Raw genomic sequence first — 25,423 nt, 5'->3', positions numbered from 1 at the left:
AACTATCAAATGGGTTGTTTTGGCTTCTTCCTCGATTAATTCCCTTTTTAGTTTCACGTTCAACCCAAACCAGGTGACCAGCGAAACAGAGAACAGAGAGTGTGTGACGGTGAAAAGTGAATGACAGTGAAGGACATTTATCGTCTACCTCAGCTCATCTTTCTGTAATAATTAGGTTGCATTCTAAATTTGCAATGACGTCTATTACAAAACATATAATAAGATACAATTGACTTTGACAACTTACAGGAGATTTGGACTGAGCATCAGACCAGGCTTTCTGAGCATCATGTAGACACTGATTGTATTATTACCTTTGCACATGTTATGATATGACCAAATGAATAAACCCTTGTAATCAGAATAGCTTGATGTGATTCCCTACTTTGTTGGGCACAAGAACCTGCGGTGTGAGTCTGACATTAGGGCCCAGAGAGTCTAGAACACAAGATTGCAAATATTATGGAAGCATACCAACACTATTAAACATGTTTTCTGTCCTCAATGACCAGGGTCAGGCTAGGGTTATTTAATCAATGCTTCAACTGTTTTTCCGATCAACTCGTTGAGCTAAAGAACATAGAAGTCCTATGACTAGCTGTAGACTCTGAACTGAGATCTGAGTGAATGCCCATTTTAGAGCAAGTTCCCATCCTTTTGTTTCATGAAATGTCTCTGCTCTGTCTGTGATTGTAACTGATGTAACTGAATGTTACATTTTATTTTCTGCAGACGTTCACATACAATTTGCGTTCATATTTTGATGTTGAGATCTTGAAGCTTCAGACCTACATATAAGCCACAGGTCAGATACATGAGTGCAAATATCATGACAAAATATAGGTTTTAATTTAAGAAAGTGTCCCTCCTTTTCAGAGGTTCCAGTCCCAGAGCGTCTGACTGTGAACTCCATCACTGCATCATCTGCTAGCCTCAGCTGGCTGGTGTCTCCTGAGATGGAGCAGACTCCACACAGCTTCCTGGTCTCTTACCAGAGTGAAGGGACTGAGCCAAAGTCCATCTCTACTGAGTCATGCAGCACAGACATCACAGGCCTGAAACCAGGAACTGAGTACACTGTTGAAGTCTACACTGAGCTCCAACATGGAGGAAACAGCCAGCCTGCCTCTGTTCAGATGAAGACAGGTGAGATATCAGGAAGGGGAGAATGATTCCCTGAAGTGTTATTCATCATCAATCTGTTACTTATGATTGATTTGTTTAAATTATGATTGATCTGTGTTGTTGAAGCTTTTTGAGGCACAGCACTAGTATGTACAGTTGACAGCAATAATATGATCTAGAGAAGGAGTGTCCACAGGCCAAAGTGTAGTAAATATGGTGGACAGAGGCCCATACTGAGGCAACATGTAAACATGATGACGGAACCCAAAGGACCACGAGGTGAATCAAAGGGTTCTGGAGGTGTATTTCAAGGCACTCCTGCAGGGAGTCAATTCCAACATCAAGTAGAGGCAGGGAAAAGAATAAAGAGCATCACAGTGTTACAGGTTAAATACTAGTCAGTCAAGGGAGGTTACAGTGGGGTCAGGGGTCAACATTGGGGATGTGTTTACAGGTGAAGGTGGGAGAGGGGCATGTGAGTGGGAGGGGAGGGGAGGTGACCTTCCTACGGAAGGTTCCGGAACACACACAAAGGCAAGATGGTGGATAGGTGATGTGTATTTCCTGGGGCAGGCAGGATGTCTGCTAGGGTGTCATGACCATTTGCTCCTGAGGCCTACTTAGCAGAGGCCATGGTTGTGGCTTTCCAAGGGTGTGCCCAGACTATCAATACACATGGCACACACACACACACAGGAGAACATGCTTGCAATGCAATGGTAAGTATACAGTACCAGTCAAAAGTTTTCTTTACTTTTATTATTTTATGCATTGTAGATTAATACTGAAGACATTTAAACTACAAAAGAAAACATATGGAATGATGTACTAAACTAAAAAAGTGTTATCTACCATCTAGAAAATAAAAAAAAGTAAAGAAAAAACTTCTCAAAAAGTAAGAAGGTGTGTCCAAACTTTTGACTGGTACTGTATAAATTAATGGTAATATCAATTTCCATCAATGATTAGGTCACTCACTCTTGACCTAGAAAATATATGTGGATACACACTTTATCTGTCAATCGTCACATGAATTCAGCATAGTGATCAAATATGATATTGCAACCAAACCAGACCTTAGCATGAACTTTATTAATTTATTTCATGACAAACATTTTAATCCATCCAGAGATTCCAGTCCCAGAGCATTAGATATTAGTATTATGTGTAGTGATTTTTTATTTGATTTATTGGAATCATTTCAGTCATTTAGACTTTTTTTTTATTCTTCAGTGTTATGAAACTCTTAGTAGAGCAGTCAAAGATCAGAAGCATATTATTTCCTGTATTTACTACACCTGGGCAGCGGTGCATGGCGTGACAGTGAAACAGTGGCCATGTACACCTGTGGAGGCAAGCGGCCAGGGGAATGTAGACAGAACAGACAAGACAACTAAGTTGGTGACACAGTGTGACGATTTTGACATAATGGTCAAAAACGAAATCAATCTTACTAACATGAAACTAGGACACACTCAAAGTAAGATACACTTCATGGAGTTCAGCCCTTTTACAAAGTATAAACAATCTATTGGGCTTTTTAGTAAAACACAGAACCAGCTATGCTTTTAGTATGCTTTATGTTCTAAATTCGTCCATGTTGCTCACTTCAATTAGTTAATTATCCTTTGAGTTTCAAAGTATTGAGCATTGCTATTCTTTGAGTTTCATCTCCGTGCTTGTTACAGTTTATCCCTTTGTGTTATTTCACAGCGTCTCCGTTCAGTTCACAGCCTTTTTTGTTGACTGAGGGGTGTCTGTTTGGGTGTCTGGGAAAACATCACTGAATATATGATGGCCAGTTTAACGGTGGAAACCCATGACACCATTACGAGCGACGCAATATTCTAATCCCATGCATTTCAACGGGAGCCAATCCATTGTGGGCGACGCGACCGATAAAAGTTGAAAAATGTTGAATCCTATGCAAATGAGGAGCGATTTGTCCCGCAGCGGCCAATCAGAATGTTTGGTGTCGTCTCTGACAGTTTGAAAATGCTATTTCCACACGCTACAACACTCTCACTCAAAGCGATGGAAGCGCATCGCGTCGCTGTCATGGGTTTGCACTGTTAGAATCCTGTGGGACAATACTGTTTTTGGTGGAAACGTGTTATTTAATTTCAAAAGCACTTTATCGGCATGATGAAGATGGAAACCTGTTTACAGTTACAGTTGGTCGAACTGTTTCCCGATGGCTGCCACAAGGGCTTGGGACATGTGCCGGGGTTTCCTGGGCTGAATCTCAGGGGCTTGTAGGTTCTGGCGGCTTCTCCTGGCCGGTCGAGGTATGACACAGCCGCTCTGTGATTGGAGTGCTGCGTTCGGAGGGTATCACTCAGCCATGAATGAGACTGGGTGGATCGAGCAGGTCTGGTGGAAAGTGGACACAAACTGTCCAGGCATGAGCTCAGAGTGGAGCAGAGTGATTCTGTGGCATCATCGACACCTAGTGAGGAGAAAGTGGATAAAGGTGGAAGAGCAGAAGAAACCAGAGAGGAAAAGTGGGTGGGAGAGAGGTTGCGGAGGTTGCGCCGGAACGAGACCATCGGAGGGGGGACAGAGGGTTGCTCAATGAGCCGAACATCGAAGCGAATCGAGAGATGCAGAGGGGTTACCGTTAGGTTGTCCGTGGTGCAGTTCCGAGCAAGGATGAGGTCAAGCTCTTTTCCTGCTTTGTGAGTTGGAGGAGTGGGGACCTGTTGTAGGTCGAACAAGTGAACCAGGGTCCGAAAGTCAGCTGAGTTGGGATTGTCTAGGTGGATGTTCATGCCGCCAAGGATGAGTGTTGGACACTCGTGGTCAGGGATGGATGACAGCAGGGTGTCCAGCTCATGGACGAAATCACCCAGTTGTCCTGGTGGACGGTAGATAACAATCACATAAGTTTGAACAGGAGCAGTTACCATAATTGCATGATATTCAAAGGAGGCATACCTGTTTGAAGGCAGCAGTGGAGTGAATTTCCAGTTGTCTGAAATCAGCAGCCCCGTCCCACCTCCACGACCAGATGGCCGGGAAGTATGGGAGAAGGCATAGTTGGTGGAGAGTGCTGCCGGGTAGCATTGTTTTCAGGTTTGATCCATGTCTCCGTGAGAGCTAAGAGCCCTAGGGAGAGGTGGTTGGCATAACCTGAGATGAAATCAGCTTTGTTGACTGCAGACTGACAGTTCCACAGGCCAACAGAGAAAGAGGTTACAGCAGATGAGGTTTTTTTTCAGATGAGGAGTTTACCCAGGTTGCGCTGCCATCTGCTGCGCTGAGATCTTTTTTTCAGAGATGCTGCTGTGACACATGGCTATGGCAGAATCAAAAAGTTTACCTTGTTTGTGATCCTTGTTTCGGTGGACTTGCACGTCTTTACCCAAAAAAAAAACCAGGTTAATTCATTAGTATTTTACTCTAAAAAGAGAATATTGTGGGTATGCCATAGACACATACTGTGTGGCTGAATTAAATAATCTGTCTGAAGGGTATTTCTCTCTCAGATAACCAAGTGAAAGTATGTAGCAGTCATATAACAGCATGGCAAACTGCTCAGTTGTTGAAGAGAAAACATCTGTGTGTGTCTGTGTGAAACAACTATAAACCAGTAGAGTGACAGGAAATTAACAGTATTTATAAATGGTTTATAATTAGGTTATCAATTAGGTTGTAAACTATTTATAAATCATTAATAAACAATTATAAACAAGTTATAACACAGTTTTAATACATCGATGCAGGCTCAATATTTGGCAAGATCAAGTTATTGCTTACTACTCATTAATCTTACTAATGAGTTACTACCATTTATAACTGGCAAAAGGGAGCCTTATTGTAAAGTGTGAAATACATCCCCATTTATTAATGAGTTACTACTGTGGTAATTGAACATGAATACATGAACAACATTAGTTCATTATAACAAACCCACACTCATTCAGTGGGAATCTGCATTGTTCCGAATGTATTTCCATTTGTGACCACTAGAGGGAGCTACCTGTGTGGAGACTGTGCCGCTAGCTGGTACAGGAGGTAGCTACGTGTTAATATCATTACAGCTACCAACCTGATGAGAACAACACCTTGTCCTGTGTCTTTCTTTAAAAAAGCACTATTTATCTCCACTTCTCAGGTGTGCGTGTTGTAAAAATCTTGATTTAGGCTGACATTTACGTCAGGGCAGTGGAAAGAGGTGTTTTGTGTTTGTATTGGCAGTTACTGTAATAGTTATTTTCAAATGTAGAAATACTGCTAGTCACGTTAGATATTCTCCTGCTAGCACAGAGGAAAGTGTGGTCCATCGCTTTTGTTGCATTTGTAAGATAGAAGTCTTTGTGGTTTGACTGTTGTTAATGTAATTATGACCATCTTTGCACATAAACTTACAATAAGTAATCCATGCACACACACTCATATTAAAGCCACAGTCAATCACCTCACACATAACATCACCACATCACCACTAGAATGACGCCCATCAAAGCAACCTGTCAATCAAAAACTGATTGGTAGGATGCTAACTATTATAGGCCATCAATCACTTTTGACAAAAAGTGGATTGTAGTTACTACTAGAGTTTGGGTCAGGTTGAGATCTTTTATGTGGTGACTGGGTCAGGTTGAGATCTGTTATGTGGTGACTGGGTCAGGTTGAGATCTTTTATGTGGTGACTGGGTCAGGTTGAGATCTTTTATGTGGTGACTGGGTCAGGTTGAGATCTGTTATGTGGTGACTGGGTCAGGTTGAGATCTGATATGTGGTGACTGGGTCAGGTTGAGATCTGATATGTGGTGACTGGGTCAGGTTGAGATCTGCTATGTGGTGACTGGGTCAGGTTGAGATCTGATATGTGGTGACTGGGTTGAGATCTGATATGTGGTGACTGGGTTGAGATCTGATATGTGGTGACTGGGTGAGGTTGAGATCTGATATGTGGTGACTGGGTCAGGTTGAGATCTGCTATGTGGTGACTGGGTCAGGTTGAGATCTGCTATGTGGTGACTGGGTCAGGTTGAGATCTGCTGTGGTGACTGGGTTGAGATCTGCTGTGTGGTGACTGGGTCAGGTTGAGATCTGATATGTGGTGACTGGGTTGAGATCTGCTATGTGGTGACTGGGTCAGGTTGAGATCTGCTATGTGGTGACTGGGTCAGGTTGAGTCTGTGGGTAACAGAGCAATAATCCACAGACAGATCGGCAAACAACATATACAGGGTTGACTGTCAGGTGCTTCAATGCAGATTATATGGTGTTCAGTGAGTTATGAAACCAGAACTGACCTCTTCCTGGTCAGCAGCTCCTTACAGGGTGGGTGTCTGCAGGTCCTGATGGGGAGAGAAGAGACATCATTCATTTAATTTTCACCTTAAAGTTATGTAGCCTTCATCATTTAGTTTAATTAAACCAGTTTGATAGTCATATAGCCAAGCCAACTTTCTTACATAGCCTTTGCCATTTAGTGTAATTAAACCAGTTTAAAAACGATATCACCTAGCCACCTCTCTTTATCTAGCCTTAGTCTTTTGATTCAATTCAACTCATTTAATAATCATATACCAAAGCCCACATTCTTTATTTGGCCTCTGTCAGAAAACATCTGTGTGTGTGTGTGTTTTGAGACTTCCTGAGTGTCTGTGTGAAACATGAACGTGTCACAAATGCAAGAATGTTAACCAGTAGTGTGACTGGAAATGAACTGTAGACTGTATTTGTGTTAGATAATGAAATTGTCTACTAATGACATAGTCAACACTACAAGACTGAAAATATTACAACATGTTTATTCCCAGCAACTGAACATGAGTTAATGAAGAAAATCAATCAACTGGAGAACATGACCAGTGAGGTGGAGAAAACAAAACAACAACTAGAGGACAAGAACAAAGAGATGGAGAACACAAAACAACAACTAGAGGAAAAGACAAAACGACAACTACAGGACAAGAACAAAGAGATGGAGAAGACAAAACAACAACTAGAGGACAAGAATAAAGAGATGGAGAACACAAAACAACAACTAAAGGAGAAGAACAAAGAGATGGAGAAGACAAAACAACAACTAGAGGACAAGAACAAAGAGATGGAAAAGACAAAACAACAACTAGAAGAGAAAAATAATGAGATGGAGAAGACAAAACAACAACTAGAGGACAAGATCAAAGAGACAGAGAAGACAAAACAACAACTAAAGGAGAAGAACAAAGAGATGGAGAACACAAAACAACAACTAGAGGACAAGAATAAAGAGATGGAGAACACAAAACAACAACTAGAGGAAAAGACAAAACGACAACTACAGGACAAGAATAAAGAGATGGAGAAGACAAAGCAACAACTAAAGGAGAATAATGAAGAGATGGAGAAGACAAAACAACAACTAGAGGAAAAGAACAAAGAGATGGAAAAGACAAAACAACAACTAGAAGAGAAAAATAATGAGATGGAGAAGACAAAACAACAACTAGAGGACAAGATCAAAGAGACAGAGAAGACAAAACAACAACTACAGGACAAGAACAAAGAGATGGAGAAGACAAAACAACAACTAGAGGACAAGACAAAAGAGATGGAGAAGACAAAGCAACAACTAAAGGAGAATAATGAAGAGATGGAGAAGACAAAACAACAACTAGAGGAAAAGAACAAAGAGATGGAGAAGACAAGACAACAACTAGAGGAGAGAAATAAACTCCTCCAGGAGAGAGAGACAGAGCTAGAGAACATGACTAAACGAGAGAAGGAGAGAGAGGGACTACTGGAGAACATGACCAGTGAGGTGGAGACCAGTAAAAGACAACTGGAGTCACTGGAAAAGGAACTGCAGGACAGGAACAGTCAACTACAGGACCTGAGAACCCAACTACAAGAACAAGGCAGGGAGCTGGAGGAGAGAGACAGACAGCTGGAGGAGAGAGACAGACAGCTGAAGGAGAGAGACAGACAGCTGGAGGAAGACAAGGAGGAAAAGATTACGCTTTTGAAAGAGAGCAGGGAGAGACTGGTGGAGATGGAACAGACAAAACAACAACTTAAGGAGAAGAATAAAGAGATGGAGAAGACAAGACAACATCTAGAGGAAAAGAACAAAGAGATGGAGAAGACAAAACAACAACTAGAGGACAAGAATAAAGAGATGGAGAAGACAAAACAACAGCTGGAGGAGAAGAACAAAGAGATGGAGAAGACAAAACAACAACTAGAGGAGAGGAATAAACTCCTCCAGGAGAGAGAGACAGAGTTAAAGAACATGACTAAACGAGAGAAGGGGAGAGAGGGACTACTGGAGACTATGACCAGTGAGGTGGAGACCAGTAAAAGACAACTGGAGTCACGGGAAAAGGAACTGCAGGACAGGAACAGTCAACTACAGAACCTGATAACCCAACTACAAGAACAAGGGAGGGAGCTGGAGGAGAGAAACAGACAGCTGGAGGAGAGAGACAGACAGCTGGAGGAGAGAGACAGACAGCAGGAGGAGAGAAACAGACAGCTGGAGGAGAGAGAAAGAGAACATCTGACTGGTGAGTGTGAAATAAGAGATGTTTATCCTAAGTGTTTAGTAACATAGACCGTGTGTTGAGGCCCAAATAGCCCCCCTGGCTACCCCCTCACATTCCTTCCTACAGTGACTGTATTCACCCCTCTACCCTGGCCTGACTGCCACACACCTCCCCCAGCCACTGAACATTTGCACTAAAACTGTTCATTTGTTTATATCTATTTATTTAAAATTGTTCATATCCATATTCACCGTATTTATATCTTATGTCTCCTACCTCATTTATAACTTCTACTGCCACTTTCACCTGTACTTCACCTGCACTTTACATACTGTATATCTATATCATATATCTATATCACATCTGCACTAACCACCACTATTGCTGCTTACTGTTCATATTACTTATGTCTTATACCATACTGTATATAATCTATGTATCTATTTTTATATTACCACTTTGCACATACTCTGCACTCTTCTGATTTTGCACTTCTGGTTAGATGCTAACTGCATTTCGTTGCCTCAGTACTTGTACTCTGTGCAATGACAATACAGTTGAATCTAATCTAATCTAAATGACCAATTAAAGTGATTATCTTTCTAAACGAATTACCTATTAAATGAACTGCTACTTTCAGTCACATGGTATTAACACTCTGACATACTCACACATCTCAGCTCCAGTTCCTGTTTTACCTTTTAATCTCAGTCTCTGCCTGTCTGTGTTGTGTTGCATCAGGAGGAGAGCTTCCCCAGTATCATTAATCCTGTCTCACTCAGTGCTGTTCACAGTGACAAACACTTCAGTAGCTACTACAGTAACTGAATGGGCTTCTGATCCAGTTTCTCTTTGTGTTGGACTCCTAGATCCAGATCCTCCTCCCATCAGGAGAAGAGCCAGTATGGATTTAGCGGCTCCAAACAGTAAGTCTTCATGTTTGTGAGTCTGCGATTAATTTAATGTTTTGAATACTCCTCAGCATTTGAAGGGATATAAAGGCTGGCAAGATCATTGGGCCTCATTCTCGAACATTTTCTTAAGTGTCTTCTTAAATATCTTCTTACGGACTTCGAAAGACCAACCTAAGAAAAGATCCCCGCCGGATTCATGACAGTAGTGACAGTAGCTGTGCACGGATTCTTAAATTGAATACGCGTTCTCGTGCACCTGAATTTTCATACAGAAACCAGCTCCTTATAAGGGCATGCAACTGAAGAGACGTGTGCACAATCCACAGACACCACAGGCAACGCGAAAGCAACTTCAGACTGATCAAAATCATGTAAAAGCGGAAAGTGAGCACCGGACGAGTAAACGCAGACCTAACTAACCGGCTGGAGGTACTGTTGCAGAATGTAGATGTGTCCATTCTATTCCACTATGGCTATATCCACGCGATTGAGTTTAGTGCTTATTTATTTATTTCCTTCCGTTTGCAGTGTTCGTGTAGTGCTTTTATTTATTTTAGGACATCACGATGCCCTGTGGAATCATGACTATAAATGTGAAACGTAATTGTTAATGATACAAATATTCTCGTATTTATTATTATTATTATTATTATTATTATAATGGTTTAATCCGAGGATGTGAACGCAATCACCAAATATTTCTCACAAATTCAGCCCTTAAGAACAATCTGGCCGATTTACGACTGCTATTTAGCGTTCTTAAATTCTGGTCTAAGTTAAGAACGAATCTCAGATGAGAGAACTTTCATGAATGCCAGAATTGTCCCGGAAACTTCGTAAGTGGAGTTAAGAAGAAATGTATTCTTAACTTGTTCCTAACTGCGTTCGAGAATGAGGCAGATTGTCTTCATCAACAGTAAGTTGTAAATATTATGCATAGTGAGGTCATTTATCACATTTCATAAATTAGCTTCAATCTGCTATTGTTTATGCTTTAGTGTTGTTTTACAGCTTATGATAACTGGACCGTCTGTAATAAAGACGTCTGGTTCTTTAACTCTTTCTGTGTGTCTGTGTGTTTGTGTGTTTGTTATGTGCCTGTGTGTGTGTGTGTGTGTGTGTCTGTGCCTGTGTGTGTGTGTGTGTGTCTGTGTCTGTGTCTGTGTCTGTGTGTGTTGCAGTGGGAGGAGAGAGTCCTGGTCCAGCACCCGCAGTGTCTCCTGCTGTGTCTGAGCTGAGGCTGGTGCTGCTGGGGGGGAGCACAGCTGGGAAGAGGGCAGCAGGAAACACCATCCTGGGCACAGAGGAGTTTGGGAGGCAGGCCAGCACACACACACTCACACACACATCCACAGAGACCCAGCACAGTGAGAGCAGACAGGGGGAGGTGGCTGGGAGACGGGTGACCGTGGTGGAAACTCCAGACTGGTTCTGCAGTGGACTCTCTGAGAAGGACCTGAGACAGGACGTGGGGCTTTGTGTCCGTCTGTCTGCCCCAGGACCTCACGCCTTCCTCCTGGTGATTCCAGTGGAGCCGTCTGAAGGAGAGGAGAGGATGATGCTGGAGAAAATGGAGGATATGTTTGGGGAGGGCTGTTGGGGACACACACTGATCCTCTTCACCCATGCTGAGGGGCTGAGAGAGAGGAGTGTGGAGGAGTTGCTCCAGACAGGGAGCCAGGAGCTCCAGCAGCTGGTAGAGAAATGTGGGAACAGGTGTCATCTTCTCCGCGTTAAGGACAGGCCTAGTGACACTAAGATCACACAGCTGCTAGAGAAGATAGAAGAGATGGTGTCAGGAAACAGAGAGAGCTTCTACAGCAGTGAGACCTACCAGGAGGCAGAGAAACAGCTCAGAGAGATAGAGAGAAGAATACAGAAAGAACGAGAGGTGGAGGACAGGAAACTGATGGAGGAGAGAGAGAGAAGAGAGGAACTTGATAAACATGTGCAGGAGTCTCTGAAGAAGATGGAGGGAGAGATTCAGCAGCATGAAGGAGAAATTAGAACATTAAATGATAAAACAACAGAACTGGAGAGAAAGATGGAAGAAGAGAGGGATGAAGAGAAGAAGAGGGAGATGGAGAGACAGTTGAAGAAAGAGATTACACAGAAAGAGGAGATGGAGAGAAAGCTGATCAGAGTGAGAGAAAAGAGAGAAAGGGAGAGGAGAGAGATGGAGGAGAGACACAGTGAGGAGATGGAGGAGTTGAGAGAGAGCTATGAGAGAGAGACCAGGGCTGAAGCAGAGAGAAACCTCATGAAGATCATCCTGCCTGAACTACAGAAAAACATCAGCATCACCAAGGAGAAGATGGAGGGAGAGTTCAACAGACAGATGGAGGAGAAGAACAGAGAGATGGAGGGACTGTTGGAGACTGTACATAAACTCAGCCGTTTGGTGGAGGAGGCTGACCATCAAAGATCACTTCAGAGTTGAGAGATGGAGGAGGGGGAGAAATAAAACAGAGATGTTTGCTGATACAGTAATAGATCAACAGAAGGATGGAGAAGAACTGAGATATTGAAAGAATGAAGTTGGATGTTTTACAGCTGCAGGAGAGACTGAGCGCAGAAGGGGAGGGTAGGGGTCAGAGTTTGAAGGGCAATAGTAGGAGTTCCTGCTTTCATCAGATCGCTTGAGCATTATATCATAAGTAATATCTAGCATGACAGAGATGTTTGTTATTATGGCCTTTCCAGAAACACACCACCACCACAGAAAAAGTGTTTCAAAAACAGTTTGTTTTGTCTGAAAACCTGTTATGACATGAAATGTTTGAAATTAAATCTTGTTGAAATAATGTAATCTCTAGCCTGGATGCAAACCTGAGGTCAGAGTTTAGAGACTGTTAAGAGCAGCTGATTTGGCCATTGAGTGGACTCAACAGAAACATGTTCTCAGAGAACAGTAGTATTCTCACAGAGAACTGAACAAGGCTAACATAGAACAGAAGGACGTTCACAGAGAACTGAAGAAGCTGCAGCAACTGAATTCTGGCACTAGAACTCTCCATGGATATGAATTATGAAGATTAAAGAAGTTTTTGTTTGACATATTACCTACTGTTTTACTGTACATAAACTGTACATATTTATGCATATTGAAGTGTATTTTCATTCAAGTTTTATATTTATTACATGTTATTGATGATGATATTTATGTTTTGTTTGTGTATATGGGAAGGGGAATTAAAAGTATTGTTGGAACGTTTATATGTTCATTGAAATGTTTGGTCCAAGGTGAAATTGTATGTTTTGCTTTTTTTTGTGTTTAAATGAAATGTTTCTTTGGATTTATCAACAACACGAACTGAGGTTATTGGGATTTGTGCGCTCAGTTGAGCGAGTTGAGAGAGAAAGACACGGACTGAATGTCGCACGGACTAATGGACTTAAACAACTGTGTACCCGTGCTTTGATGTTTTTTTCTCTTTGTTTAATTGATGGAGGAACCCATCTACATTCATTGCTAATATATTCACTTGTTACGCATAAGGGTTCAGTAAATATTGTGAACTTCACTGAATGATTTCTGAATTCTTTTGTAAGAGGACTGATTGGTGGTAGACGCTAATCTACTAGACCACATCTCTACATTAGATAGTCAGACAAACACACAACACACACACACCCCTCATCACAGCACAGCTGCCTGGAGTACACCACAACTGATACAGAACCCACTGGAGTTCTCCTCCAGCATCTCATGAAGAACCACACCTGAGTTCTGCAGAACCTACACATACACACACTCACTCTGTTACGTTCCCTGCTAAGGTCTGGCAACGTAAACAAAAACAAGTTCGAGGGAATAAGGAAACTGGCAGACAACGTCGGATAGGAAAAAAATAAAGAATGTATTATCTTTAAACTAAATCAAAAATATATTGAATAAGGGAAAAACCGGGAGACAACAAAATAGCAAAAAATAGAAACAACAACATTTTTTAAAGTAGCAAAGAAACAAACAGGCCTCCAGAAATAGGCCTCAAATAATCCTGGGCTTCATTTTCGGACTCTAACTCCAAGACTGGTGGAATGTCTGACGGCCTAGGCCGAAGGCTCCTAATGCGGCAATGGTGGTGGCAGCCAAAACAACGAGTGCGCTTTTCCAAGAGCGAGCTCTTGGGTGATGTCACAAAGCGCCTTTTAAGGGACCTGCTCCGATCGCGCACCCAATAAGGAAACAGCAATTAAGCCACTTGTTGGGCTGTCTGCAAAACATGGAACACAGGATGGTATGCACAGGCCACAGAAAATGTTCAGGGACGTAACACACTCACACCAGTGCTGATATATACTCTCAAACACTGAATAGGGTCCAGTGCTGATATATACTCTCAAACACTGAATAGGGTCCAGTGCTGATATATACTCTCAAACACTGAATAGGGTCCAGTGCTGATATATACTCTCAACTCAGACTCTTGTGGATGAGGAGGAAAGGAAAGAGGGGGAAGGGGATAAATGTATTAAAATAAAATGCAAAATACTGGTGCCAGAAAATGTAACAAAATACAATACATGTATTTTGTATTTAAAATATAGGAGTATTCAGGTTTGGGCTATATAATGTACACAAAGCTCTGGTGAACCCCACAAAAAGGAAGAACAGTCACAGAATGGCAGTGTAACTAAGCAAAGCTATTCAAAGACAACAACTTGATTGATTATGTATATATATATTTTTGCAGGCAGCAGCTGTGTGACTCATGTTTTCACAAAACAGGGCTGTCAAGTCAATCTCTATGGCTTCCGGGAGGGCTCGCCCCACCGTGCTTTCGTCATACGTAATTGCGTATAAGGACGTCATACGGCTTTGATCAAGTCACATTCTGTCAAGATGGCTAATGTTCAGTGCAACAACTCAATTCGCTCTTTGAAAGAACCTCCTTTAAGTCAGCGTACTAATGAAGATAAATTGACAAGGATCAAGACAGCTATCTAAGTTTTCGAGCACAGCCCTGTTTTGTGAAAAAAAAATGGATTTAACATGAGTCAATGAGAGAGATCTGGGGCAATTTCCATTTCCCCCAAAAAGAGGCGGGGCCATTTGAAGCACCAGTTTTGCCTGACTGTTGCCTGATTCGACAATGACATTCAGAGGCAGATCAGACGGTCTAGTGGTAGTCCTTCTGCCTAAACACTGGAGAAAGTATTTTGAGTATTTTAAATACAAAATTACTCCACTCTAAAGTATTTTGTTACAAATTACGTTAGATTTTTTATCGGCCATATCAAATAAAAATTACAAAATACTAAAAGTAATTGAAATACGTATTTCAAATACAAGTAATATAAATACTGCCCATCTCTATGGCGTAATTTTAGTGTCAAAACTCACACACGCGAGGAAGCGTCTATTCGAGCAACTTTCAGGTTTTCACGAGCGTGAATTTCGTCTGCGCACTCAATTTTAGCAGCTGCGAGAGAAAATTCAACAACTGCGAGCGCAGAGACTGACATACGCTCTCGCGAAAACTGGATCTGCTCGCTTGAATTTATCTTGCTCTCGCGAAAACTTTATCTGCTTGCTCGAGTTATGAGTTTTGACACTGTGTTGGCGGGAACCAAAGCAGGACGGGCTCTTCTCTGATTTACCAAACTCTGTTAAGTAGCTACATATGTCTTTGTATGGTGAAGACTGATATTTAATGACGAACCGAAGTAACGGTACCCATTAAACATGTTTTGATTAAGTTCAAGTCACTTATGCTTGCCTACAGAGTGCTTGCTGGTTCTGCTCCCACCTACCTAAATGCTCTTGTCAGGGCAAATGTTACACCCAGGACGCTGCGCTCGTCTAGTGAGCGTCGTTTGGCACTGCCGTCTGTGCAAGCACAGCAATCCAAACTATTCTCATTTGTAGTTCCACGTTGGTGGAACGAACTGCCTAGTACTACCAGAGCAGGGGCGTCCCTCTCTACCTTCAAGAAGCTTTTGAAGACCCAACTCTTCAGAGAGCACCTCCTGCACTTCTTTTTCCTTTCTAGGTCGTTTTTCTAATTCTTATGTAAAGTTATTGTTACACCATGTTCTTTATTGCTCTTAGCTTGACTGTTCTCTCCATTGTACGTCGCTTTGGACAAAAGCGTCTGCTAAATGACTAAATGTAAATGTAAATCTACTTGTTCATGTCTAGCACAGAAACGCATTAGCGAACATAAGGGAAGGCCATCTGAATGGGGCGCAGGTAGCCTACGGGCTGAAACACACCAAACGCGTTTTTAAAACGGCAGACGCTTCAAAAACGCCTTGGCAAAGTGCGGCGGGCAAAACATTCGCAGGATCACCAGGCTGTTTTGCCCGGTGCCTAGGAAGCGTAGCTGCTTGGGCCGAGTGTGACATTGATGAGCGGTGCGCCTCCGCGCCTTGCGCTGGAAAGTTGAGAATAGTTCAACTTTTAAGCGCATCTAAAAAACGCTAGAAAGACGCAACGCGTGGCGGAGAAAAGGCGCACACGCAAGGCGCGCCATACCATAGGAAACAATGCATTTGCTAGCGTCCCGTTTTTAAAAACGCGTTTGGTGTGTTTCAGCCCTATGTGTTGAAATCTGGAAATCTTGGGTCAAACAAGTGTATCACCGTCCGCAAATACGTCAATCCTACATCGCCATCTAGTGGAACGATGCGACAGTCTATGGAGCGAAGGGGTCAGCAACAACGTCACCTGATTTCAGTACCCGCTGTATTTTCCTATCGTTGTTGTCATACTGAGAAGGTGAGTCTGGCCGTCATGTTTTCTTATAACATTTTATCGAAAGGTTATTTGGGTATACCATGTTTTACTAAATACAAACTTGAGCAGATTACTTAATTCGATTTGTGTAGACTTTTAGTTGCCCCAGGCGAGTTTGATTCGGACCACTTGACTCGAATTCGAGTGTTGTGGAATTTGCTTCGTGGTTGCGTGTGAGTAGGACACGGCGAGAAGGCCCACCAAGCCTATTCATTAAAATTAAATAACGTCAACATTATAGAACATTGTATATTAATATGGCGTCATTTTAGTGTCAAAACTCACACACGCGAGGAAGCGTCTATTCGAGCAACTTTCAGGTTTTCACGAGCGTGAATTTCGTCTGCGCACTCAATTTTAGCAGCTGCGAGAGAAAATTCAACAACTGCGAGCGCAGAGACTGACATACGCTCTCGCGAAAACTTTATCTGCTTGCTCGAGTTATGAGTTTTGACACTGTGTTGGCGGGAACCAAAGCAGGACGGGCTCTTCTCTGATTTACCAAACTCCGTTAAGTAGCTACATATGTCTTTGTATGGTGAAGACTGATATTTAATGACGAACCGAAGTAACGGGACCCATTAAACATGTTTTGATTAAATACTAGTGGTGATTGTGGCATTTGACCCACGATCACTTTATTAATTCCAGGATAAAAAAAGAGTCAGTTCTCGTGACATAGTCGCTGTTATCTGCCAGTAGGTAACATATCTAGCTACTATCAGCCTTCACCATACATTGACATATAACAGAGTTTGTAAACGGTTGTCGTGAATATGAGACTCCTGCTGTCAAATCAGGACCAATCAGAGAAGAGCCTGCCCTGCTTTGGTTCCCGCCCACACAGTGTCAAAAGTCATAACTCGAGCGAGCAGATAAAGTTTTCGCGAGAGCGTATGTCAGTCTCTGCGCTCGCAGTTGTTGAATATCCTCTCGCAGCTGCTAAAATGGAGTGCGCAGACGAAATTCACGCTCGCGAAAACCTGAAAGTTGCTCGAATACACGCTTCCTCGCGTGTGTGAGTTTTGACACTAAAATGACGCCATATATTACAACAGTCATACTCTGCACGAACAAACCAAACCAGTCAATCGTATGTGTATTTATAATCTAAGTATAAATTAGGGGGATATGTGAATTGAATGAAACCCAAAGAGGACTGTATGCTGGTGTACTTGAAATAGGTGACAATCGCCACAGGTCTGTCCGGTTAGAACAAGAACGGATGCCAATGTTCCAATGATGATTGATTTATTGCACACACACACGAAGTGAAGACATGAAGTGGTTGATGAATGATGCCCGTGAATATAATTATCCCGTGTAAAGGGACTTATATCCACATTTGAATCCGTGAACTGACTGATATAATCCGTGGTTTCTATTAAACATCACAAATGACAAATATATACAATTAAATACAATAAAGATGAACCATTATATACAAGATGAATGAATATAATATATACAATATGAATGTTACGGCTATACTGTAAATACGGATCTGTCCCTTAAAATACCGTGCCGTGTAACGGCGAACATTCCATATCTCCGTAACAAAAGTAACTGGTTGAACTGGCCTCGGGGTGAAATGTGGATGCTACAGATGATAATGATGACTGTAAATAACAGATACTATTTACAATGAACTGAACGGACTACAGAGCTAAATGATACATATAACAACACTTACATTCTTGAACGACGCACGGCAAATGATCGCGAATGTCTTTGAATGAATTGAATTGTCCGATGTGCTCCTTGAAGAGGACTTCTCCAACTCCGCTCGACTTGACCCACAACTTGGCCGGAGGAGGGTCGGCCTTATATAGTGTAGATGAAGGGGAGCCTTGAAACCGTTTAGAAACTGTTGAAGTGGCCAAATGGTCAGTGAAATTCCACTGTGCACGAGCCCCACGGAACTCTGGGATCAACTGATAGGCTGACCTTTCATGGACCCCAGGTCCCGTGAGTGGCCGGCACAGTGGGGGTGCACAGCTGGATGCCGCTGGTGAAGCAGCCTTTTTAACACTAAGCCTAAATCAGTGCTTCACGGCATGTGTCGTTCAACAAGGATTTCAGGAAGTCAGGAAGTCCGACCAACATTCTCTTATTACACTGCACAGTCTACGTGGCTCAGTCTGAAACACACTTTTCAGTATACTTTTACTATTGAAACTTGATTTCTTGTTAAATTTGTATTGCAATTTCGACCTATGATGAAGCTCCAAGTTATAAGTAATGAACTGTGACAAATCTGTTAATGAATACCATTTTATGGCTGTTACACAATGAGGGCAATGACCTGGTTTGTGAATATAATCATCTCTGCCCCCTCTGATCGTAGGAAAATATGTGACATAGATAATGGAGACGCATGACCCCTTGAGAGAAGCTGTCGTAGGCCCATGTTGATAGATAGCAAGTACGCATCCAGATTTGAGCTTGATTTTCTTATTTACAAATTAGTAGGGATGCACCGATACCGATACCAGTATCGGTATCGGTGCCGATACTTCGTTAAAATACTCGTACTCGTACTCGTTTTGAATTGCCGATACCAAGCACCGATACCACTCATCAGTATTTCACTGCATCAAACTGTCCGGGCTATGCTGACACAAAATGTGATTTATTGTCCTACCTGTCCTACCACTCTCTGCCAGACTAGTAAGTAGCTTATTTGCCGTCTTGTGTTGCATTTGCTTGATGTTTGACTGTGTTAGGAAAGTTTGTCATAGTGTCAAAGAATTTCAGTATACAGGTTTCGCTAAATTTAGCTGCTAGCATCTCGTTAGCGATTAGCAATTCCGTTGAGCTGCCTTAACGGTGATTTGGGCTCATTTTAAGATAAATGACGACGACAGGAGTAAGGCACAGTGTAAGATCTGCACTGCTACGGTGTGGAGGTGCGGAAAGGAAAGTACTTTGTTTAACACAAGCAATTTGATTAAACATCTGAAGACACACCATAGTGCTAAGTACACAGCGTTCACTGATGCTAGTGGCGCAAGACCGAAGCAACCAATCTTAACTGACGTCTTGCAAAAGAAAAAAACGCGCACGCACGCACACACAGAGAGAGAGGTAGAGAGAAAGACTGTGCCACATAGGTTAAGTGATTGTTTGTGTACTTGAGCAGGAGATTCTTCTGATCCTTTTGTAACTGAAATGTGCTCTTGTGCTAATCCAGTAATAGTTCTGTTCACTTTTTGTTAAGCAGACTGTTGTTAACTATGCAGCAAATTGAATTGCCTTTATCTGGTTATATTTGCATTTTGTCTCATGTGATGATCTTGTCTGTTTGAAGGCTTTTTTTGTGTGTTAAAACCAGAAAGCTCTGTTTATTTTTGGCTTGGGATAGCCTTCTGTTAATTTTGTACTATAGGCTTGACATAATCTGCAGAGGATAAAATAAAATCTGCCTCCAAATTAATTGCACTTTCATGGAGACCAAATCTAAGAAGTATCGGTATCGGTACTCGGTATCGGCAAGTACACGAATAAAAATACTCGTACTCATATCGGTTTGTAAAAAAGTGGTATCGGTGCATCCCTACAAATTAGGTTTGTGAACCTGAGGATCCCATTGGAGGAACCGGTCCACCCATCACCTCACCCATCAGTACAAGAACAGAAAAACCCACTCCACAGATTTTAAGTGTTTTTCTGTGATAACCAGAATAGGTAACAGTTCTGAAATTTTGTAATTATCATCTGGGACAATAAGGTGAGGTAGTTTGGAATAACCTTACAAGAAAATGCACTGCAGTCTGGAATTACAGTAAAGGATATACTAATGACATTAGCACTAATATATGCAAATATAAATTATAGATAAAGCACTAATATTATTCAGTGCATATATATACATATTAGATAAAGCACTAATATTATTAAGTGCACATATTTACATATTAGATAAAGCACTAATATTATTAAGTGCACATATTTACATATTAGATAAAGCACTAATATTATTAAGTGCACATATTTACATATTAGATAAAGCACTAATATTATTAAGTGCACATATTTACATATTAGATAAAGCACTAATATTATTAAGTTCAAATATTTACATAGTACAGGGGTCGGCAAGTAACTTGGGCCGCGGGCCAGTATTTTTCCTCGCCACTAGGTGGCGGGCCAAAGTCTGGGTTACTGCATATTAAGACGCTGCGATAGGTGCACTCGCAACAACTAGGCCTACATGGAGAATGGATAGTGTTAATCTAGCCATTAGCGGGGTATTAGATGAATTAATGTTGTAGTATAAAAACTGTCTCTTTAAAAAAAACTGAATAATTTGACAGGCTCAAAAAATTAACTGGCGGGCCACAATTTGCCCGCGGGCCGCCTGTTGCCGACCCATGACATAGTAGATAAAGTGACCTTACTGGAACTATAGTGGAGCATTGAATGCAGTGAATAAAAGGTCATGGACTCTTAGAGGAGAAGAGAATATGAAACATGTTGAAGGTCCCAGGTCCTAGAGAAACAGTACGGAAATGAGGAGTTGAGTTTAATGACTCAATGAAGATGAAACATGGAGTTATCTAACAAAAGCTTTTATGTCTCTAATAATTATATCACTGGATTCATATTAGCAACAGGTAATAGGAAGCAAGAGATAACAGAAAGTGTTAGAGAACAACAGGAAGTACAATACAATTTATTTATTTGATTAAGAGGGACAGTGTACATTCATGAACATTAAAATGTAAATGCACCCAATTATAGCCAAAAGAATAGTTTCTATAAAATAGGGTGATATTTGAATTGAATGAAACCCAAAAGGACTGTATTACTGGTTGTGAAATAGGTGACAATCGCCACAGGTCTGTCCGGTTAGAACAAGAACGGATGTCAATGTCCCAATGATGACGGATGTAACAAAGTATTTATTGCACACACACTCTCAAGACTTGAATTGAAAGGATAATGAACTGCGAATATGATTATCCGTGTAAAGGACTCATATCCACACTTGAATCCTTGAATGACCGTGTACTGATCCGTGGTTTCTATGAATGATATGAATAAGAAATATATACAAATATTAACAATGATATAAGATAGAGATGAAACAGTATATACACTATGAATATTACGGCTATGATTAACTACGGATATGTTCCTTTCACACCGTGCCGCGTAACGGTGAACATTCCATATCTCCGTAACAAAAGTAACTGGTTGAACTGGCCTCGGGGTGAAATGTGAATGCTACAGATGATGATGATGAATGTAAATAACAGATACTATTTACAACGGACTACAGAGCTAAATGACACATATCACAAACACTCACATTCTCAATGACGCACGGCAAGAATGATCGCGAATGTCTCTGAATTGAACTGATGAACTCCCGATGGCTGATGCTCCTCTCCAACTCCAACTGCTTACTTGACCCACACCTTGGCCAGAGGAGGGTCGGCCTTATATAGTGGAGAGGGGGAGTGAGAACAAGTTCAGGCTAGCTCTGAGAAACCCAGCATGGGGTTAACCATCTGGTCAGTGAAATTCCACTGTGCACAAGCCCCACAGGATTCTGGGATCAACAGGCTGACCTCTGCCTGGACCCCAGGTCCCGTGAGTGGCCTGCACAGTGGGGTGCCCCAGCTGGATGCAACTGGTGAAGCAGCCTTTTTAACAGTTTCCATTGGCAGTCCCCCTGCCAGAGTGAAAAAAGGCTATGCAACCTAAAAAAAGGCATTAACGTATCTATCAAACATAACATTGGCAATATATCAAAAATAAAATAAATAATAAAATCCCAACACACAAGTTCCACTCAGTCCTTAACCATGGGTAGAAGAAAAAGAACAATGGGTATACAAACAAGTGGTAAACATTTCAAAGCAGTTGAATGAGGTTGATTCTCTAATGTTCTGAATAGTAGATGGAGGCTGCCTTCTGTGTCAGGAATTAGCAGAGACGCTTAGGTTAGACAGAGCAGGATTGCAAACAAGAAATTTGATTTCATTCTGATTAGTGTTCATAGCAGACATTTGCTATTGATAGTATTGCTGCTCCCCCCCCCCTTCAGTTTGCCTGAGGAACAGCCAGGAGGTGCTGAAGAGCAAGTGTAACGACCCTCACTCTCGTGTATATCAATGACATAGAATCGGACCAGGGGTTCTTCACAGTGGCTTTTATTGCCTGCATTCACAATAGAAACAATTAGTCCACAAAATATTTACTGCAAACGCGACTGCATACGTACGTCTGAAAAAGCACAAAACCAAACTCAGGACAATGCTCTCCCTAACGCATAGCGCAGCGTGGTTGCCGCCAAAATATACTTTATGTTGGTTACAACCTCTACAAATCACTTCCTATCGTTAGTTTGCTAGAGCGTTCATTAGTGCAACTTATATACATTTATATACAATCAATAGTTAGTAAGTAAAACATGTTCATTTATTAAAATATCAAATTATTCACATAGCGCTCCCAAAGACAGCTTACCTCCGACAGGGATAGACTAGCTCTAAGGTACGGGTAGCACAAACGCCCAAAATGCGTTAAAGTGAAAGAAAATAAACAAGCAGTCGCGCAGACACTGTTGAAACTCAGTGAATGCAGTATAGTATTTAGGACATTTCCAGGTTTCACATAGAACATCAAAAAAACATTGGATCACAATGGTATGTGAAATACAAATTTTGTTTGAATTCACTTAATCTAAAGTTAGGTTCATTTCAACTCTGTTACACAAGCCCAGATTAAAGGACCACCTGCCTCAGAGGAGCTGATCCATCCAGTGGAGGACATGTCTTTGCCTGGTGGGGGAGTCCAGGAGTCTGCTGCCTGCTCCCAGCTGAAGGAGGAACAGACAGATGAACCAGAGAAGACTGAGAGGTGATCCCACACACTCACACCTGCCTTTAGATGCATGTAGATACAGGTCTGAGGTGATCCCACACACTCACATCTGCCTTTTGATGCATGTAGATACAGGTCTGAGGTGATCCCATACACTCACATCTGCCTTTTGATGCATGTAGATACAGGTCTGTGGTGTTATAGTTTCACACATACTGTAGGTTTACACAGCAAACATAGGAGTCAGACAGTAATCAGACAATATGGAGGTTGGATTGTTGACCTCCCCCTCCAGGATTTAGATTTTTTTAGAATGTGTCCTAATGTCAAACCCAAACTGTTCTGTGATACACCCTATATGAGATATAACGCCACCTATTTTGGGCCCCTTAGTGACACCTTTTAATAACATGCCTTATTATACGGCTCTTCAGAATGTTCCAAAAAGTTCCGTTGATTTGAATGGGCCATCCCAACGTTCGCCGGTGAATATTTCCTGATATTCACCGCTGCGAAAAGATATTGACCGCTGTCATTGGCAACGGGTTTTTTTGCTTCTAATTCACATCTTTCATATCATTCCGCAAGTAGTCCGGTCATTTAACGTAACAGACTCGTTGTAATTTGAAGTCAGCAAGTAATGGGTTGCTACGCAACACCTGAAACTTAAAAGTTCTATTTGCTTGAAGAACTATTTATTTCTTAGCGGATATCACGAAACGGCAACTAAATCATTAAAAAGAGGTATTTTGGAGGAATGTCTTCTATAGTTTTTGGCAAGTAACCGTATAATAAGCGGGATAATGTATTGTCCGTCGGTCATTATCCAAAAATAAATCCCTTCAGGACGAAATAACACCCCTCCGCTGCGCGTCGGGGTGTTGTTCGCCCCGTCGGGATTTATTTTTGGATAATGACCGACGGACAATACATTATCCCGCTTATTATACGGTTACGGACAATACATTATCCCTTACTTATACATTTAGGGCAACACTATTGTAAGACGTGATTTCCTAAACCAATGTCCTGAAGGTTTTAGCGGGTGTGTCTCTCTTCGCTTTGCTGAAAACATAGCATTTATTAAAGCACCTTTCTTAGTACGACCATAATAAATCTGACTCCATTTTCATTAGACTGATTCCACTCAATTAGAAACTCAGCCTTAGCCCCTGGCTTTTAATGTAGATTGCTACCCATTTTGGTAGGCTAATCTCCAAGTCATTTATTTGAACACCTTTGCTCTGTTCTAGACACAGTTTCTTCTGAGGATAGTGTTGCATAGTCTTTTGCCACAGCTGATTTTTTATCTTACATATTCCACGGACACAACCTGTTTCTAGTTCTGGATGCTACCTCAGAGACTACAGTGCTGTTATGGGGCTTTGCAGCTTCTTTTGATCGACTTGGTTCAGGGACGGACGCCAGGCTGCTGTACGATTCCGTATAACCATTCGATCCAGTGCAGAGGCTGGTCAGCAATCCATCGCTGTATAATACAATTAACAGTTCTGCTGAGTTAGCCAGTAACATCAAGTCTTACATTTTACGCCGCTTTGGGTATAACACTACTCCTAGCCAGTCATTTGCGGAAACACCGTTACCTACGAATACTTCTCTAGTTAAGAATTTCTACCAGAGGTAACAGTGGGTCAGAGTTTAACAATTTATTTTGTCAGGTACAAGTTATTAATACAGTTACATATTCAACGAGTATAAGATGAATGATCTAAAGTTATAAGTCTAAAAGAAACATACTAAACATCCAAAACACTTTGAGAATAAGACAAGATGACTACACACGGAGGGTGTGGGAGATCTGGAGACAGAATACTCCTGGATCTTTGACTATCTTCCCCTGAAGTACCCATTTAGTCCTCCATCTGGTCTAATAGTTAGACATATGGACAGTGGTTTCCCGTGATGAGGATCACACATTAACACAGACAAATGGAGGGGCTTCTCACCCAAAAGATGGGGGGTGCCCCCTCCAAAGAGAGATTACAACTCACAGAGACCAGAATTCTCATGTCTCTGAAATCCATGTTAAGACTAGACTATGCAGCTGTAGGACTGAGACCATTCAAATATGTTCAAACATGATAAAGAAATCATCTTCCAATGCAGATTTCACTTAGCACTCTAAGCCAGAGACAGAGTATAGAGATAAGAGTCTCAGCAGGAGGGTGGGAAAATCAACAATTGGTACAGAGCATCTCTGGAATGTTTGTTAGGGGCACCATAAACCAACACCTAGGCCACACCAAATGAGTAGTTACCAGAGGAAGAAGGCCATCTGTGGTTTTTCAATCCTTGTGACCCAG

General features: G+C 41.7%; 1 protein-coding gene across 1 annotated transcript; it reads left to right on the top strand.

Annotated features, from left to right (window-relative positions):
- The first annotated feature begins 8,621 nt into the window (after positions 1-8,621).
- LOC122133380 (GTPase IMAP family member 7-like) lies at positions 8,622-12,151 on the top strand. Its single transcript, XM_042709479.1, has 3 exons — positions 8,622-8,630; positions 9,479-9,535; positions 10,705-12,151. The coding sequence occupies exons 2-3, from the start codon at positions 9,514-9,516 to the stop codon at positions 11,961-11,963; spliced, it is 1,281 nt and encodes a 426-aa protein (XP_042565413.1). The 5' UTR covers positions 8,622-8,630; positions 9,479-9,513; the 3' UTR covers positions 11,964-12,151.
- Positions 12,152-25,423: the final 13,272 nt, after the last annotated feature.

Source organism: Clupea harengus, chromosome 2 (genome assembly GCF_900700415.2).
Source record: "Clupea harengus chromosome 2, Ch_v2.0.2, whole genome shotgun sequence".
Classification (NCBI taxonomy): domain Eukaryota; kingdom Metazoa; phylum Chordata; class Actinopteri; order Clupeiformes; family Clupeidae; genus Clupea; species Clupea harengus.
This window is presented reverse-complemented; position numbering and strand designations above follow the sequence as displayed.